The sequence below is a fragment of the Lactuca serriola genome, chromosome 2 (assembly GCF_051521515.1).
Source record: "Lactuca serriola cultivar US96UC23 chromosome 2, Lser_US96UC23_V15, whole genome shotgun sequence".
In the NCBI taxonomy this organism is placed as follows: Eukaryota; Viridiplantae; Streptophyta; class Magnoliopsida; order Asterales; family Asteraceae; genus Lactuca; species Lactuca serriola.
In genome coordinates, this window is record NC_136409.1 from 25110671 (window position 1) to 25129660 (window position 18990).

Consider the following 18990-nt stretch of genomic DNA (forward strand, 5'->3'; position numbering starts at 1 on the left):
GGAGTTTTGATCCCTCTATTCATTTTTTTTATAAGTTTTAAACATTAAATGATAGATGTAGGTCTTCAACCTCCAAAATCCTTTGTTTGCATCAGATCTGAAGCGGTGTAGTACAGATCTATGATCTCCGGCGTTAGATCTATGATTTCGACGACAGATCTATGATTTTCATTTACGGATCTATGATTTATGCCTTCAGATCATGACATATGACAAGATTGAGGGTCTAGATCTGAGATCGATGTCAACTGCCACCACAATTACTGCCTTGCCGCTCCGGTGTAGTACTGCCAACTCAGCTCCATCTTTTTCTCCCTGATCTTTATTGAAACAATACCATATTTTCATTAGGTATTTCTTTTTTTTATTTGATTGTTTTTTCTTATGTTAAACTGTGAATTTGATGTTTTAATTCATTTTATGTTGTTTACTATTGTTAATATTTGTCTTAACAACTATTAAGTTGTGAATTCATTGTTATTAAGCTGTAAATCTACTGTTATTATGGTATGAATCTAAGTTTGTTTTCTTATTTGTTATAATATTAGCATAAAATATTAAGTTGTGAATCCACTGTTAGTTGTGAATGCATGATTTTTTTTATAAGTATTAAGTTGTGAATGCATGATCTTTTAGTTATGTTTAAAGATTTTTTTTATAAGTTTTAAACATTAAATGCATGGATTTTTATAAGTTTAATATGAATTTAGAATGTGTTTTTATTATATTCTTTTATCAAATAATGTGTATTTATGTTTTTTAAGGAGTGAATTGTGATATTTTTTTAACATGTGAATGTATTTTATTAAATTGTGAGTTTGTGCATTAAACTGTGAACTAAATGTATTAAGTTATGAATCGGTTATATTATGCTCTGATTTTTTTATGAATTTTGTGTTAAATTATAAATGTTTGTATCAATGTCTTGTTAGCATGTTTTTGTGGCATAAGTATGTAAGAATGTATTAGTGTTTATAATTGTTGCATAAAACTCAAAATTAGTGAATGAATAGGTTTATTAAACTGTGAATATAGTACTTAAGTTGCCAATGCATTATTATGCATTTTATTAAATTGTGAATTTATGTATTAAACTGTGAATTAAATGTATTAAGCTATGAATTATTTTTATTAAGTTGTGATTTTTTTTATGAATTTTGTGTTAAAATATTGTAAGTTCCTGATCTGCTTGTGCATCAATCAGATCCGTTTGATGGTGTGGAATCCCAATCAAACGGATGATGTCAGATCAAATAGAAGAGAAGAAGAAGAAGAAGAATATGAATCTCAATGTATTGATGAATAGAATGATGATCCTTTACATGAGATTCACACACTTGTTCTTCTCTCTTGTTTCTCTCTAGAACACCTTAGAATACACACACATAAGCTCCTCTAGACTGTAGACTATCTATCACCCCTCACCCTACATATAGTTGGGAAACATGGACCGTAAACAGGTTTACGGCCGTAAACCTATTTACGGTCGTAAACACAATCGTACACATTGACCGTAAACACTGAGCTGTTTACAATCCTAGGCATAAAAATAAATTTTCCTAGAAAAGCAAAGTATAAACCATATTTTTAACCCAACAATCTCCCCCTTGGTTTATAGCTTTCTTTTCTAAAAAGGTAGCTGGCTTTTCTTGATAATCTTCATTGGGAGCTTGGATTCAGCATTTATCTTCAATTTCTACATAGCATCAAGATGAACATATGGATCTTCAATGAATGACTTCATCTTGAGCAATTGGGTTTTTCTTCAAAAAATTGACTTTGAACGCACATTGGGTGAGGAGGCTTGATGTACTGATTCTTGAAAGATAGCACTTTCAGCTTGAGAATCTTCAGAGAAAGCATCAGAGAAAACTAATCTACTAGATCACTTCAGCAGGTTTAAGATAGCGGCAGACTGATTGAGGAGGCTTCAATGCAATCCGTCACATAATCTTCAATTTCAACTTCACCTTGCTACTGGGGTTGAAGGATTGAATGTTGAAAGAATAATCTTCATTTCTTGCTCCTTCGAATGAGAATTCTTCGATGCTCACGGATGAAGCCTTGGCTCAGAAAATCTTCGATACAGTCGCCATGAGTCTCATCTACACCTGGATTCACTTTTCAAGACAAAACAAAACTAAAAGAAAACTTAGCACACAAATTAAAACAGAAACAAAAATATATTTGGATTTTTTAAAATTAAAACAGAAACAAAAATATTTTTGGATTTTTGATATTTTCTGAACAAAAACTAAAACAGAAATAACACTATTTTTGGATTTTTAGTTTTCTGAGATTTATTTGATTTTTGAATTTTTAATTCTCCCCCTAAATTTGTGCATAGAGGAAAACTATGAACAAATTTAACAAAAAGAAAAATTATTTGGGATCAAAGTTGTGAGACAGCCTGAACTTGTTTATCAGTACCTTCACCTTCATGAATAGATATGGTCAATTGTCGGCATTGTGTTCCACTTAAACACGAAGAATATTGACAAACTTTTCTAAATACACCATTTAGCTGATGACGACCACGTGTATTGTTGTCCACTTAAATTAAGCAGCGAAATCTACATACGACCTCTAAATGGTTCGATTTTAGTTGCACTAGAACATGTTCCCCACTTCCCGATATACTCTGGCAATCAAGAACTTCCTAAGGACTCCTTACTTTAGGTGAGTAAACATTTATTAAGGAGGAAGTCAGATTTAGAGATAGATGCATATGTTGTGTCCCAGGTCAGATCTCTTCCAATCACACAGAGGGGACAACATATGACTAGCAGAGATAGAGGGTTATAGAGATAGTAGGGTGTTGCATATGTTGTGTCCTAGGTTGGATCTTCCAATCACGCAGAGGGGACAAAATATGGCTCACAGATAGGAAGAATTGCAGAGATAAAGAAAATGCATAGAAATAGAGTTGCCTATGTTGCAATCCAGGTCGGATCTCTTCCAATCACGCAGAGGAAGCAACATATGACTAACAGATAGAAAGCAAGAAAATAATTCAATACAGACCTACTTTATCAGAACCCCCCAGTCGCCCTATCAGAACCAGAATTAAGGATATAATTCTGTACATTAAGGAAAAGTTGAACCACTGTTCTAAATGCGTATTAATATAGTGTATCCTGTGGGTTCCTATGTTTATCTCACTGCTCAATCTACCCGAGTGTCGTATGGTCAGTCCAACAAATCCTATCTAAGTCCACACTTTCAAATCCATCGTGCCTACCAGCACATTGATCACAGAGTCTAGACAATTCAGATTTAGTCCTTTACACATGTTTTAGACAGCCCGTTATCACTTTCTTAATATCACTTCCCAAGCAATACCTACTAAATAAAAACTATAAAATATTGTCTTTAAAACGAATCAGATTAAGATAACTCAGGAGTATAGAGAGCAAAACGCAAACCGTAATTCACCGATTGAATTGGCATCCAGGAGGTCTGAGAACAGCACGCATAATCTCAGAACAGATCCGAAAATTCTTCATGTCATTAAGCACAAACCCCATGTGATCCCTTCCTTTCTTCCTTTCTCCCGCAAAGGAAACATATTCTCAAACAAAGTTCTGAGTGTTGTATAGTTGAGAGATGCCTCCTATCATGTGCCCAGAACAGCCACTATCAACAAACCGAAGTCTGATGATATGCCTCCATAGCTGCTCTAGCACAGAGCGGTATCAGTTGGTCTTTGGAACCCCATCCATTTTGAAACTGGGTCGACCTTTGTCATCATTGCAGGGTACTCTCTCCCATGACATATCCTGTTTGTCACAAACAAAAGATGAAGAAATATTAGAATCATTGGTTGATTTAGGAGATTGAGCATTCGGAACCTATTTGTAGTTGGGTTTAAGCCATTTCTTTTTTGATCTGATGGGTGGCTCAGTACTTGCTTTTGAACTTGATGTCGTCCGTTGAGATGACTTTGACCTAACCGGTCTTTGTTTCACTGGAGCATCTCTTGGATTGGGCTTTTGGCTGACATTTCCTACTTGCCCTTGGGATTTTAGATTCTTGGCCTTGTGGTTTTGATTATTGGCCTTCTGCGCATTCCAGTCACCATTGTCTGAACGTGACCTTGAGAGGTTTCTGTTGGAGTATCTCCCTCTTGGCGCGTTCTTCCACCCTTGTGCATAGTAGGGAACGTATGCGCGATTAGGACAATTTTTGGCAATGTGTCCAGTTGTTCCACAGTGAAAACATGTCTTTTTCTTCACTCGGAAGTTGTTTCTTCCTGTCCCTAGTGGCGTATCCTTGCCTTGTCTCTTATTTTTCCCACAAGCACAATTACAACATGCACTCTGTTTCACTGGCATTGGTGGCCTATATTTCTCAACAGCAGGTTGATCAGCAACAGCTGAGTTCGAAGCAACAGATTCAGAGCTCAAGGAGATGTTGGTTTGTTCAGTGGTTTTCTCCTTGATCTCATCTTCTACTACTTTACCTGCACATTAAGTAGAAACATTAGAATTTTCAACTTGAATACCTCCTGACACAAATCCAGCTGGTTTGCCATATTAAAGATGTGCCTCCCTGTCAATTTCTTCCTGTGTCATAGGGATGAATGTGTAGTTATGATTGAAAGGTGGATGAACACTATCATACACTAGACCTTTCTGCTGGTTATTTTTAAATTGCAGACAATGGTCTATCATGTTTGCAACTACATCGCTTGACACATCAAACTTTTTAAAATCAAAATCTGTAATTTCAAATTTGCTTTTTAATGTGTCAAGCTCAACAGTTAACTCAACAAGTTGTTTTTTAACATACTCATAATTTTCACATTTATTACTATAATCTTCTTGAAGCCTCCTAAAGTCTTTGGTTTTTGCTTCTAGTTCAGCTTTTAGGGGTTTCTATCCTTTCCTGAGTTGATATCCTTCGTATTTTAGGTCCTCGACTTCCCTTTTGAGCAAATCATTATGTTCACGAAGAAGTTTAATCGTAGCTTCACATGATTGAGAGCATGAAACTTCATTGACCGGAATGTTTGTCGAACTCATTGTTTTTCCAGACTTCAAAGCGTCAAGTTCTTCAATTATAGCAGCAAGACTAAGACGATTGAGATCTTTTGTCTTCTTGGTGACATCCACGTTCATATCCCACGATTTCGGAAGTGAATTTAGCAGCTTTTTGTTTATCTCAGATTTAGTTAAGAAGATCCCAGCTATATTCATCTCAGTAGTGAGTGTAGTAAATCGCTGCAACTAAGCTTTCAGGGTTTCTCCAGGGAGATAATTGAACATGTTGAACTATTGTCTTAACATATCCTGACGACTATCTTTCATGTCTTCAATTCCCTCGTAAACTTCAAAAACCATTAAAAGCACAACTAGAAGCCAAAATCAAACTTAAAAGTCAAACTTAAAAAAAATTCCCTTAGAATATAAACCTCAAAAGTCAACCTTAAAAGTCAAATTTAAAAAGTCAAACTCAAAAGTAAAACTTGAAAAGTCAAACCGAAAAGCTAAAGTTGAAAATTTAAAAGTTAAACGCGAAAGTCAAAGTTTAAAGTCAAAGTTCAAGTTTTAAAAGCCAAAGTCAAAATTTTAAATAAAAAGTTAAAAATTAAACACTAAAATTTTTGGTTGAAATTGGAATTTAAAATGAAAAGAAATTGAATTTTGGGGTTAAAAGTGACAAATTTGCGAAATTGGAACCGAGAATGAGTCCTTTTGAATTAAATTTGGAAGGATTGAAACAAGTTCCTTAGTAGCGTAGTTGGTAAGGTGCTGATGTTTATGAAACAGAGGTCCCGAGTTCGAAACACGGTAGCCCCAAAAATGATTCCTTTTTTTTTAATGAAAGCACGTTTGTGCGAACTTCGGACCTTATGTGAGGACGAGGCGCGATGTGATGCAAGGTGCGAAGACCGGTCGTAAACTCCTCGGAAACCCTAGTTGCTGGCCGTACACGCCACCACCCCCTCGTTGGTTACGACAAAAAACAATGATTTTTGCACCTTTTTGCTCCAAAACTCGATCAAAAACCCGTTTTTATGAAAAATGCTAAGAACAAACACCCCTTATTTTGCCACGATCTATCCAAAAACGCAAAAATACTAAGAAAATAAGATCAAATAAGCTTCAGATGTGACAAAATTGACAGATACAATCCAAACTCTGATACCACTTGTAAGTCTCTGATCTGCTTGTGTATCAATCAGATCCGTTTGATGGTGCGGAATAGAATGATGATCATTTACATGAGATTCACACAAATTAACACACACTTGTTCTTCTCTCTTGTTTCTCTCTAGAACACCTTAGAATACACACACATAAGCTCATCTAGACCGTACACTCTCTATCACCCCTCACCCTATATATAGTTGGGAAACATGGATCGTAAACAGGTTGGTCATAAACCTGTTTACGGTTGTAAACACAACCGTAAACATTGACCGTAAACACATATATGACCGTAAACACTGAGCTGTTTACGATCCTAGACATAAAAATACATTTTCCTAGAAAAAGCAAAGTATAAACCATATTTTTGACCCAACAAAAATGAATTTTTGTATTAATTTCTTTTTTAGTATTTTTTTTATAGGATAAATATATAATAATGTATTAGTTTGTATAATTGTTGCACAAAACTTTAAATTAGTGAACTAATAGGTTTATTAAATAGTGAATATAATATTTAAGTTAACAATTCATTATATATATATATATATATATATATATATATATATATATATATATATATATATATATAAATCTGATTTGGAAGAAATGATTGTTGGGTCGTTGACATAGATGGTTGATGTCGGTGTGTGGTATTTTGTGGCACTGGTAGAATTTGAATTTTAAGTTGTGAATTTTATCTAGTAAACAGTAATGGACTGTATTAAGTTTTGTATTTTATATAATTTTTATGTTTAAATAAGAATTGATGTATGAATGAAAATATTATACTGTAAAAATTACAAATTTTCTCTTTTCGTGCCAGAAAAATTAAAAAATCACGATTTTAACAGGTTTAATAAAAGTATCATGTACATATTTACTAATTAATGAGGGTTCTTAAGTTCTTAATCTTTTATAGTTCTCATTTGAACCACTCAATATATATATATATATATATATATATATATATGTGTGTGTGTGTGTGTGTGTGTGTGTATATATATATATATATATATTGTTAGGATCAAATATAAATCCTAAATATTGTGTGAATGTATGACCAACTTATGAACATTAGATTGAAATAATGAATCATTATGATCTTCGAGTACATAGTAATTACCTTGGGATAACGTTTAGTATAGAATTTTAAATAATTTATTATAAGTTTATTAAAGAGTAAATATGGCATTTCTTAGTGAGATAAACAGGAAAATAATTATATTTTAGGAAACCAAGTCAAATATTTTAATAAAATCTGGATTATTTCTTTTAAAAACCAAATCATTTATTTGAAAATCACATATTGAAAAATCTGCAATAGTTTTTACATAATAATCACAGAGCATGAAATAGATTTGATTCTTTAAGAATAATTTAACTTGAAACATATCTCATCATCTCTAATAAATGAAGGTTTTTTTTCCACTTGTGAAACTCTTATTTAATTTGTCAAATGTCCTTTTATGGTTATTTTGAATTAATTTTTTTTCCACGTGTCATTTTATGATTTTTTCTATTTTATTAAATTCCACATAATATTTTAATGTAATAATTGCTATAAATCCTAATTCTAATAAATAAGTAGAACTCGACCACGTGTCAATCTATAAGACCCCCAAAATAGAGTTTTCCCGCTCATTTTATTCATCTATATTTACGTAAATGCCATAGAATCCAAATGCAACAATTCCGGAAAAATCTGCAAACAAATCCTTTCAAAATATTCAACCAAAAATTTTAAATGAATAAAAGATATGGAAATACATTGAAAAAATATGTTAATCAATCTTCAGATTCGAAAAACACGATTAATTTTGAAAGTTTGTTTATTTTGATTGCAAATTAAATCCCTAAAAATCTGCAATATTATTCTTTGCAAACGTAATCTTCTTGATTCTTATTGATTCATAAAAACTTTTCAAACGTAAATACCATTCATACGGTTCTTTTTTTTTACCATTCTGCTCCATAGGAATTCTGCTCCATAGTAATATTTGCAAACGTATTCTTCTTCATTCTTCTTGATTCTGCAACGCTTCAAAAATCTAATATCAGGTTAGTGTATTAAAATATCAGGATTACTAATATTTTTATGCTCTTAATGGTCTGATTTATCAGTTTCTATCATTTTCTCATTTTATTAGTGATGTTCTTCTTCTTCTTTTTCCTAATTCTTCTTAATCATCTTCTTCTTCTACCTTTTCAGTTTAAAAGACATAAGTAGTAATGAAAATGATAACAAAATACGAAATTAGTAATAAAAATGAGAACTTGATTTTCTTTAAAAAAAACTGTCTTCAAAGCTTTAATTATTACAATATGTTTTTTTTTGTTTTTCTGTTTCATTTACTTTGATTTGCTGTTAATTTAAACCTAATTTATGATGTCAATTATTATTATTTTTTCTATTTACATATGAATGTAGATGATGATGAAAAAACTAATGAACATGAAAGCTTCATTTTCTTTAAATAAAATGATTATTCTTCTTCAGATCTAAAGTTGTTACTGTTAACTAATTTATGATTTAATTCTTATTACTTTCTGTATTTACGTATGAAGTTAGATGAATAAACGACCATTTAGCAGTACAAATTCAAGATATCTACATTACCATTACTAATTGTTATGTTATCTATTAGTGAGTTGCAGGGGCATTGTCGGTATAATTGTTCTTTACATGTTAATTTTATATTTAAACCTAATTTTTGATGTCAATTATTAATACTTTTTCTATTTACATATGAATTTAGATAATGATGAAAAAACTAATGAACATGAAAACTTCATTTTCTTTAAATAAAATAATTATTCTTCTTCAGATCTGAAGCTGTTACTATAAACCTAATTTATGATTCAATTATTATTACTTTCTCTATTTACGTATGAATTTAGATGAATAAATGAACATTTAGCAGTACAAATTCAAGATATCTACATTACCATTACTAATTGTTATGTTATCTATTAGTGAGTTGCAGGGGCATTGTCGGTATAATTATTGTTTATATGTTAATTTTATATTTAAATATAATGATTATTCTTCTTCAGATCTGAAGTTGTTACTATAAGCCTAATTTATGATTCAATTATTATTACTTTCTCTATTTACATATGAATTTAGATGAATAAATGAACATTTAGCAGTACAAATTCAAGATATCTACATTACCATTACTAATTGTTATGTTATCTATTAGTGAGTTGCAGGGGCATTGTCGGTATAATTATTGTTTATATGTTAATTTTATATTTAAATATATCTACATGTTAAATATATTGTTTTGCTGTGATTTTTAAAACAGAACTGGGGCAATTTATATTTGTTTTCCACTTTATTATAAAAAAATTTATTCAATCTAAAAAATTATTTGATATGAATTATTGGTTTTTGTTTGTATTCCATTTTATTATTTGATATGAATTATTAGTTTGGATGTTCTGTACATTGTTGAAGGTTGGTAATATTCCTTACAATTCTATATGGTTTAAATTTTCTTGCAGAAAATGAATATAGGAAATAAAGTTTACCTAAATAACATTGACCAGATAGATGAAAAATCACATATCAAGGTTCGGGTCCTTAAAATTTGGAACTTTATCAGAAATAATAAAGTTTGTTCAATTGAAATGATCCTGATGGACGAGGAGGTTTGTTGTATTTCATATATTTTTTATTCATCATTCAATATTACACATGTTTCAACAAAATAATAATTTTTAATTTTTTTTTAAACAGGGTACACAATACCATGCTCATGTCTTCAATCAGAATTTCTCCAGATTTCGTCATCTTTTAAAGGAAGATGAAAGTTATATAGTTATAAAACCCAATATGGTTGCTGTTACTAATGGTTTTAGTTATACAGGTCATAAACAGACCTTAACTTTGGATTGGAAAAGCATCCTAAAAAAATGTGATGATTTCTCGGGTCCGGTCAATGGATTTATGTTTGTTGACTTTAATTCTATCATAGAACAAACATGCCCAAGAGACACATTCTTTGGTTAGTTATAAAATTTTAATCAAATCATTTTTTATCAGTTGTGTTCTTGGTTATACATTTTATTATTTAAATATTACGATTTTAATGCTATAGTTTATCTTGTGTTATCTCTTGTGTAGATGTTATTGGACAGATCGTGTCATTTAGGCCTCTTGAAACTTCAAATCCAGTAGCATCGAAGCATTATATAAAACTCACTCTTAGCAACCTAGAGTGAGATTATATTTTATTATTTATTTATTATCTTTAATTAATCACAAATTAATATTAATATACGATTTTTTGGTTTATTTAGTTCTGTACATCTGAAGGTTATTATTTTTGGAAGTCAAGCATATCAAATGTCAGAATACCTACAAAATAACCCGACGGTTAATTGTGTTGTTATCGTGATGCAGTTTTTGAAGCTAAACATTTGGAATGGTTTGTATTCACTCTTTATATATACATGTTTATAATTATTGTTTATTTATAATTTTTATTAATTGGGTATACATTTATTACAGGTATTGGTGAAGCTAAAAGTCATTTTGAAGTAACGAAATTGTTCATAAATTCTGACATTTATGAAATAAATGAGTTTAAAAATAAGTTAGTTTGTAATTTTTTTTTATTTTTTATAATGAATTTTAAGTTAAAATAACACAAATCCTAATATTTTTGAATTTAATTTGAAAATCACAGGTTGAAATGTAAAGACAATTTCGGTATAACTGAAAAAAGCATAACTACACTTCAAAGCTACTCTTCTTCATATACAGATGACTTTAAGGGCAATTTTCCATTAAAAACAATTTGTGAGATCACGAAACCAATTAAGGTATATTGCATTATTTGATATGTTTTACAATTTATTTTTGCATAATTTATTTTAATAACTTTTACATTTAATCTAATACAGGAAATGAAGTTTTTATTAGTTGCTTCAATTGTTAATATAAGACGGAATCTACCATGGTATTATGAAGCATGCAAAAAATGTGGAAAAAAAATAATCCCTGTTCCCAAAGCCAATCATTCGTATACCGACCCTGAAAAAATTTCAGAAACTATGGTTGTCGGGTGTACAAATGCACAATGCAAAAAATCTGAAATTCAAACAGTTATAAAGTACACACATATTTATTTCTATTAATTTTATCAATCTATAAAACAACACTAACAATGACATAATTTTTTTTATTTTAGGTATATAATTCCAATCAACGTACAAGATTGTACTCGAACAATTGGATTGACTCTTTTTGATAGGGAAGCAAAGAGGCTGTTAAATATAAGTGCATACGAGTTGAAAAAAATACATGATGCGGTATATTATTCATATCTTAAAATCATAAAACATTTACTTTTTTTTAATTTATTAAAATATATCTTACAGGCCGGAGACAGTGATGGACTATTTCCAATGCAACTTAACGTGTTGAAAAACAGCAAGTTTGGTTTTCTTGTAGATATTACAGAATACAATGTCAACAACTATAATAATATATACACAGTTCTCAGAGTTGCAGAAGATATGTCCATTGTTTCTGAATTGGAAAGTAAAATAGAACTTATGGTATGTAAGTTTTTATTGTTGAACATTTATAATTCTTTACTGTTAAAATACATAACGATTAACATATTTCAATTTTATTTTTTAGAGTATTCAATCTGTCTCCTTAAATCAAGTTGCTTTGGAATCAGATGATGTTGTACAGCCTGTTCAAAGGGTTTTTCAATTCCTTTTATTAACTTTTATTTATATTAGGGTTTTTTTGGAATTAAACACTTATTATTATTTTATTTAAATTAGGATGTGATCTCACAAACAGATGAAAGTTTTACACCCTCAACAGTTGATAAGTCAACCGACACAAGTCCAAGCAAAATATCAAGTGATTTAAAGTGCAACCTCCAAAAAAATTTATGATGTTGATTCTGGAGATGATTTAAGTTGCACTAAGTCTAAAAGAAAGTCAACTGGAGAGGAAACTCCACTCTTAATTCCAAAAATGGAGAAGTGAGATGGTATTGGTTATAACACGCATTTAATATATTTTGATCATTTGTTTTTGTTTTAAAGATATTTTGATTGCTTGGTATGATTTTTATTTTGAGATATTTAGGATGTTAAATATTATTGGTTTTGAATATTTTTGGATATTTTTTTTGTTTTAAAGTGGAGAAGTTAGTTGATTTTGGTTTAGAATTTTGGGTCCATGTGCTTCTGTTCTTCATTGCTTTGATTTTGATATTACAATTTGTTTTGGTTTAGAATTTTGGTGTTAGATCTTTAACTTTGAATTTGGGTTGGTTTGACTTTGATTTATAGGATTTCGTTGAAATCGGTTATTAGGGTTTCTCAAGGAAAGAGATGGATTGTGTTGGGGTTTAATTATACTCCTTGACCATGAAAAACAGATGCGATAAAGTATACAAGGGCAAAGCGGTCATTTTCATAAAATTTACAGTTGGGTTGTTATAGTTGATGGTTCAGCGACCAAAAGTGTTGGGAAACCATTAACATAAGGACCAAAATTGTAAAAAGATTTATTTTTGAAGGTAAACTAGAAAGAAAAAAAAAACAGATAAGCACAGGAATCAAATAATCTCTACTTTACCATTTTTTGAGCAATTAGTGGGTCCACAGTTTGCATGACAGCGGAAATTGGGTTGACCATACCAAAACTCAAATGAGCAGCAGGAGTTGACACAATGGCGCCAGCTGGATTGATTGCTGCATCAAACACTACAAAACCAATTATCAAACATTATAAAACAGTACGAAATACGATTTTAGAGGTCATATATTCATCATCAGATTAACAAAACTACATTGTTCTTTACCTTTTAGATGTTCTTTTTCATCTACATTCTTAATCGATTTCATCACTTTTCCCTCTATTTTTTACCTGTTATGTATAAGAGTTTGATAAATTGGTATTTCTTTATGTATAATATTTTGGTACCTATAGTCGCGATCTGTGTGTGTCGATTTTTAGTTTTATTGATTTATGTATCTTATATAACTGTATGTGATACATTAGAGTCATAAGACCATTTAATTTCTTCTACACCTATTTGCTTCCTCCAGTGATTTGGTTCATCTAAATACTTAATCGTAATTAAGGGTATTTGGATGGTTAGACCTATAATTCTTCCATAACCATTTTTCTTAAAAACCCCACCACATGACATGTTTTCTGAAAACTTGAAAATACTTTTATCAGTTGGTGGTTTCTTTTACGCATTTCAGCAATCACATCATATTCATATAAACTACAAACATGTTGAAAAAGTAACTCAAATTATCAATTCAATTGATTTATTCATGTGATTTATCAAACCTGTTTAAATAATAAACAAAAAAATACAAATTTCATTTTAAAGTTCCTTTTACACTATATCCCATTTTTAGGAATCTATTCTCAAAGTGCAATACTATAATCTGGAATTGATCATCTTTTAGTTTATTTTTCTAAATATATGTGTTATTGTCTATATGTATGTATCTGTTTATATCTGTTTTTGTGAATCATAATTTTTCTGTTTATATCTGTTTTTGAAAAGTATGTTTACAGGTGATAATTAAATATATAAATCAATCAGTGCTTTACGATTTTCCTGTTTATATCCTAATTTTTTTTGTTAAATATACAGGTTTTTTCTGTTTAGTTTTTGATTTTTAGTTTTTTTCTCATTATATACCCTTAAGGGTATATCAGTAAATATGTAATTTTCTCATTGTTTTCTTGGTAAATCTACACTTAGATAATAAACAAAAAAATTGATTATTTCATCTATTTTATCAAACCATTTAAATAATAAACAAAAAAATTATCAATTTCTTTTTGAAAGTTCGTGTTACACTATATCCCATTTTTAGTAATTTATTCTCAAAGAAAAATGCTATAATCCGTAATTTATCATCTTTTAGTTTAATTTTCTAAATATATGTGGTTGTCTATGTGTGTGTATCTGTTTATATATGTTTTTGTGAATCATGATATTTTTCAAAGTCATGAATTTTTTTTTGGACAAACAAAATTATCTTTCCATTATTATAATATATGTTTTTTTTAATTACAAGGTACAATGGAACATATTACGTTTTTTTTAAGCAGTTATGCAATGAGGTGCAATATCAGAACAGTAACATACATGTTAAAACTGTAGGTAAGAAATGGAACCGCGAATTCCAACAGAGTTGGAATTCGAAATTCCATTTCATGACATGTTTGCATCATAATTGGGACAAATTTAAGTTATGTTGGATATGATAAATAGATATGATCCTGAAAAAGGAGTGTAGTTTTTTAGGGTAGAAGTCCCATCTTTTTCCCAAAAAACTATGTAAATTGTCAAATTAGTAGTGTACTTTGTGAGGGTATTATAGTAAATTTACTTGATTTTTTTATTTGGATGAGAATCCAGTGGAAACAGAATCAGTTGTCTTTTTTGAAGTTGTTATGCAATGAGTTGTCATATCAAAACAAGAACAGACATATTAGAAACCGCAGGTTAAAAATGGAACCGCGGATTCCAACAGAGTTGGAATTTGAAATTCCATTTCATGATGTTAGAAACTGCAGGTAAGTAATGGAACCGCGGATTCCAACAGACTTGGAATTCGAAATTCCATTTCATGACATGTTAGTAATCCATTCGCAACCAAGAAGTGGAATTGTGCATTCCAAGGCAATTAGATTTCAACATTTCCTTTAATTATGCATTTGTTTGAAAATTTAGACAGAAATTAGATTTTAACATTTATTTTTATTGATTTACATTCCAAAAAGGTGAATCATTGTTTTAAAAAAAACATGATTTCTCTTATTACTATGAATATATTACAGTTATATATCAAACACATGCATATACACATATTTCATATTACTATGAATACTTCAATTTTTTTACATGCATGCTATTTGCCAAACATATACATAAACACATTTATTCTTTGCCAAACATATACATAAACACATTTATTCTGTTTATCTTTCTTTATCTTTTGTGATTTGTAGTAAATACTAATAAAGTATTGCTTTTTTCTTTTCTGAGTTGTTGTAAATAACAACAAACTATATTTACCTTTTTTCATTAGACTAAATGAAAGAAATACGATGTACTTTTTTTTGTTTATTATAACATCTTACTTTATTCTCTTCCTATTACTGTATTGCACTTTGTACATTATCCAAATATAACGTGTGTGGATTATTATCTTCAACTGTTAACAGATTATGGATTCCCAATTATAACATTTTACTTTGATAAATGACCAAATTGGTCCCTGCTTTTTAAAATTTTAAAGAGAATTTCGTTTCAAAGAACATTGCTATAGTTTTAAAGGAATGGTTTGTGTGTCATAAAATCATTTTACATGAATCATCCATGTTTAAGATCTCAGACATGGGAGATTTTTGTAATATAAAAAATAACACACTATTGGTCCAATATTTACATTGTTAAAAAAATATTTAAATACATTGGATGCTAAAATGGTCATTTACCTTCCAATTGCTTTTGATAGTCATGTATTCTGATGTTTTAACTGAGACAACATACTAAATCTTTGTGTATGTTGAATTGTAAGAATAAGATCCAACAGATAAAAATAACCCAAACCTGGAATTACATGTCGATAGCAGATTTTTGTCACGATAAATATGTTATTTTTAATAAATAATCAATAACCAATTCTAAACAAAATTTATATCTTTGATTCTCTTCAATTAATTCATACATTTTTGTAATGGTTGCATCATATTTACTTATCTTCTATAAATAACGTATATTCAATTTACTATTTCCTAATATTCTATACTACCTTTTTAGATAAAATTCGTATATTAAACTAATTTTTAGTTGCAATATTTTAAATTCCAAAAAATTAGGAACAAAATTTTATCTAATAAAGATCCAACAACAATAAAATCATAAAATTGTAATCTTTTTCCAATATATATATATATATATATATATATATATATATATATATATATATATATATATATATATAACTTTACCTCAGAACGTGAAATCCAAAATTTTGAAACTCCTCATTCGTCTTTTTAATGTTCAATTGCTTCTGCGATTCTTTTTTCATTAAACTTACATCAAACTGCTTCATTCAAGTTCTAATCCTCATTCCAGTTCACAAATCAACTGCTTTTCATTTTAAAGCCGTCTTACTGCCTGCAAGATTTCCATATCCATATGTCAGGTTAGTATTATGAGTTTAGATCACCTTGTTTTCTCTATGAATTTATGGTTGAAATTTACAACAATAATCAATATGCTGGAATAGATGTTTTACTAACTGTAAAAAAATATGCAGGAATAGATGTTTAAGATCAATAAGCAATTTATAATCATCAAGATTTTCGTGTATCACACAATGTTACCTTCATTGTTTCCATTGAGATCTAGGGTTTTAACCCCTGATATCATCCGAACCCACGATTGGTTGAAATTGGGGAAAGAGCAGATGTAAATTGAATAAACCCTAGGTTGGAAATGAGGATGATGAGTCATGATGCTCATCAGGGAAATAATTGATTGTGGCACAGGAAGAAGGAGAGTCTACCTTCGGATCGTATTTTTCAATCCTGACGGAGACCAAATCGGACGATTACACGGTATCATAGACGAAATATTCTAGGTTCCCTTTCATGCGTTGTTGATTGCGATCGATTGTGGGGGAATCGAGGAGAGTCATTGACGGCTAATCTTCGATGACCGTCTATGGAAGATTGGAGTCGTTGTAAACAAACATCCAGATTTCAGATTTTATGTGAAACGAATTGGGTTTTAACCTTATTGATACAAAAAGACAAACAAAAAGAGAGAAAGATAGACAGAGTGAGTGGTGAATAATACGATCCGAAGACAGATAGTTGTTGGTAGAGTATTGAGACTTCTTTTGATGGAGTTATTTCTGCAACTACAACACAAGCTTCCGCTTCAAATCTTATTTTCGGACCCATATCTACAATCCGACTCATGTTAACTTTAATATTTTTATTTAAAGTCTCTTTTACACAATATAAACAAATATATAATTTCTATTTTATACTATTTAATATTTTAAAAATCTTCAATTGAGTAATTTGTTTAAAATATATTATAAATGAGTAAATTAATATTTGCAAATTTTGTTACACATTTTAATAAACGAATTAATAAAGGTAACTTTTTAAATACATTTACTTTATTATTATTATTTATGTAATTGTAACTAACTTCAATTGTATTATATAAACATATTATGTACCTAATTTCACATTTCATATCCTAACCTATGTCTTCTTATGCAGAAAACAACAGTAACATATACCACATGCAGGCCAGAGAGAAAAGAAGACAAAGAAAAATATATTTGGAAAATAAAAGATCGAAGAAAATAAAAACAACATCAAACGTTCCAAGTACATCATTACAGCATCTCTTCAAAAATACCATTAACTATAACCGTATTAGTATTTTATATTCTATCTTTTACTGTTACATAGTTGTATACATATATTTACAAGTTTTATAAGTTATTTCTATTTGCAGATCAATCAACCAACATTGTTCGTCAAACTCAAAATGTCAATTCATTTACAACACCTGCAAAACATAACACAACCATACAATACGTCCTTCCTTTACAGATGTTAGAACTCCATTCTCTAACATTACAAATGTTATAAATCCGTTATCTAACATTACAAATGGTAATTATTTATGGTTTTTAAAATATACTATTATCCATTATGTATATAATCGGGATATATATATATATATATATATATATATATATATATATATTTAACTATTTTATTTTTTTTGGTCAGATAACATCAGTTTCGATAAATATATCACTTCCAAGTTAGCAAAGAAAAGACAGTACCATGTACTTTCAAATGATATGACATCAAAAAATGCATCTACAGTAACAACTTCTTCATCATCAATCAAGTTAAATCCAGGATGTCAAAAATTAAAAACGAAGACAAGACATTTATCCCCTATCCCATTGATTGATTTGACAGAAGCTGTAGAAAATATACATCAAGTGAACAATGAAAATCTTATAGTTGGTATCTCAAATGGTAATCAAAAAATAAAATCCATTTTACATTTCAAATACTATGTTGTATATAATTATAAAATTCATTGATATTTTATTCAACGCCTTTATTTTACAGAATATTTGGATCATGGTGATCAAGATGTTGTATGTCAAACATGTCGTGCAAAGTTATGGAGAAATGAATCCATTAGAGGTAAAGAAAATGGGAACACGAATTATTCATTATGTTGTGCTTACGGCAAAGTTTAACTTCCAGATTTAAAGAATGCACCCCCGACTTATGAAAGAATGTTCCGAAATATGGATTCAAAAACCAAACACTTCATGAAAAACATTCGACGTTACAATTCAATGTTTTCTTTCACGTCAATGGGTGGTAAAATTGATTCTTCAATCAATAGAGGAAACGTTCCATACATTTTCAGATTGGGTGGTCAAAATTGTCATAGTATTGGAAGTCTTTTGCCAGCAAAAGGATCGGAACCAAAATTCTCTCAGTTATACATTTATGACACTGACAACGAAATTACAAATAGACAAAGATGTTTTCAGTATTTTCTCAAACTTCTTATTCATAATTTATTATTATTATTATTAATATATATATATATATATATATATATATATATATATTACTAATATTATGTATAAATTTATTTATTTTAGTGGTGGAAAGGATCAATCAACATCAACTAATAGTGATATTGTTAAAGATATTAAGGTGATCTTGGATTCAAATAATGTCTTGGTTAGATCTTAT

The 18990-nt window shown here is 29.6% G+C and overlaps 1 protein-coding gene across 1 annotated transcript; it reads left to right on the forward strand.

Annotated features, from left to right (window-relative positions):
* The first annotated feature begins 9797 nt into the window (after nucleotides 1–9797).
* On the forward strand, nucleotides 9798–12422 carry LOC145089071 (replication protein A 70 kDa DNA-binding subunit B-like). Its single transcript, XM_079027568.1, has 12 exons — nucleotides 9798–9809; nucleotides 9898–10165; nucleotides 10285–10378; nucleotides 10461–10588; nucleotides 10672–10756; nucleotides 10850–10985; nucleotides 11067–11275; nucleotides 11354–11474; nucleotides 11544–11723; nucleotides 11809–11877; nucleotides 11961–12042; nucleotides 12328–12422. Exons 1-12 carry the CDS (start codon nucleotides 9798–9800, stop codon nucleotides 12420–12422), a joined length of 1479 nt encoding a protein of 492 aa, XP_078883694.1.
* The last annotated feature ends 6568 nt before the right edge of the window (nucleotides 12423–18990 follow it).

Bases quoted from the DNA above. Each gene is read 5' to 3' on its own strand.
- LOC145089071 (XM_079027568.1), top strand. The intron at 10,589-10,671 runs GTTTGTATTCAC...CATTTATTACAG, and splicing joins GAAGCTAAACATTTGGAATG to GTATTGGTGAAGCTAAAAGT. The intron at 12,043-12,327 runs GTGATTTAAAGT...TTTGTTTTAAAG, and splicing joins AAGTCCAAGCAAAATATCAA to TGGAGAAGTTAGTTGATTTT.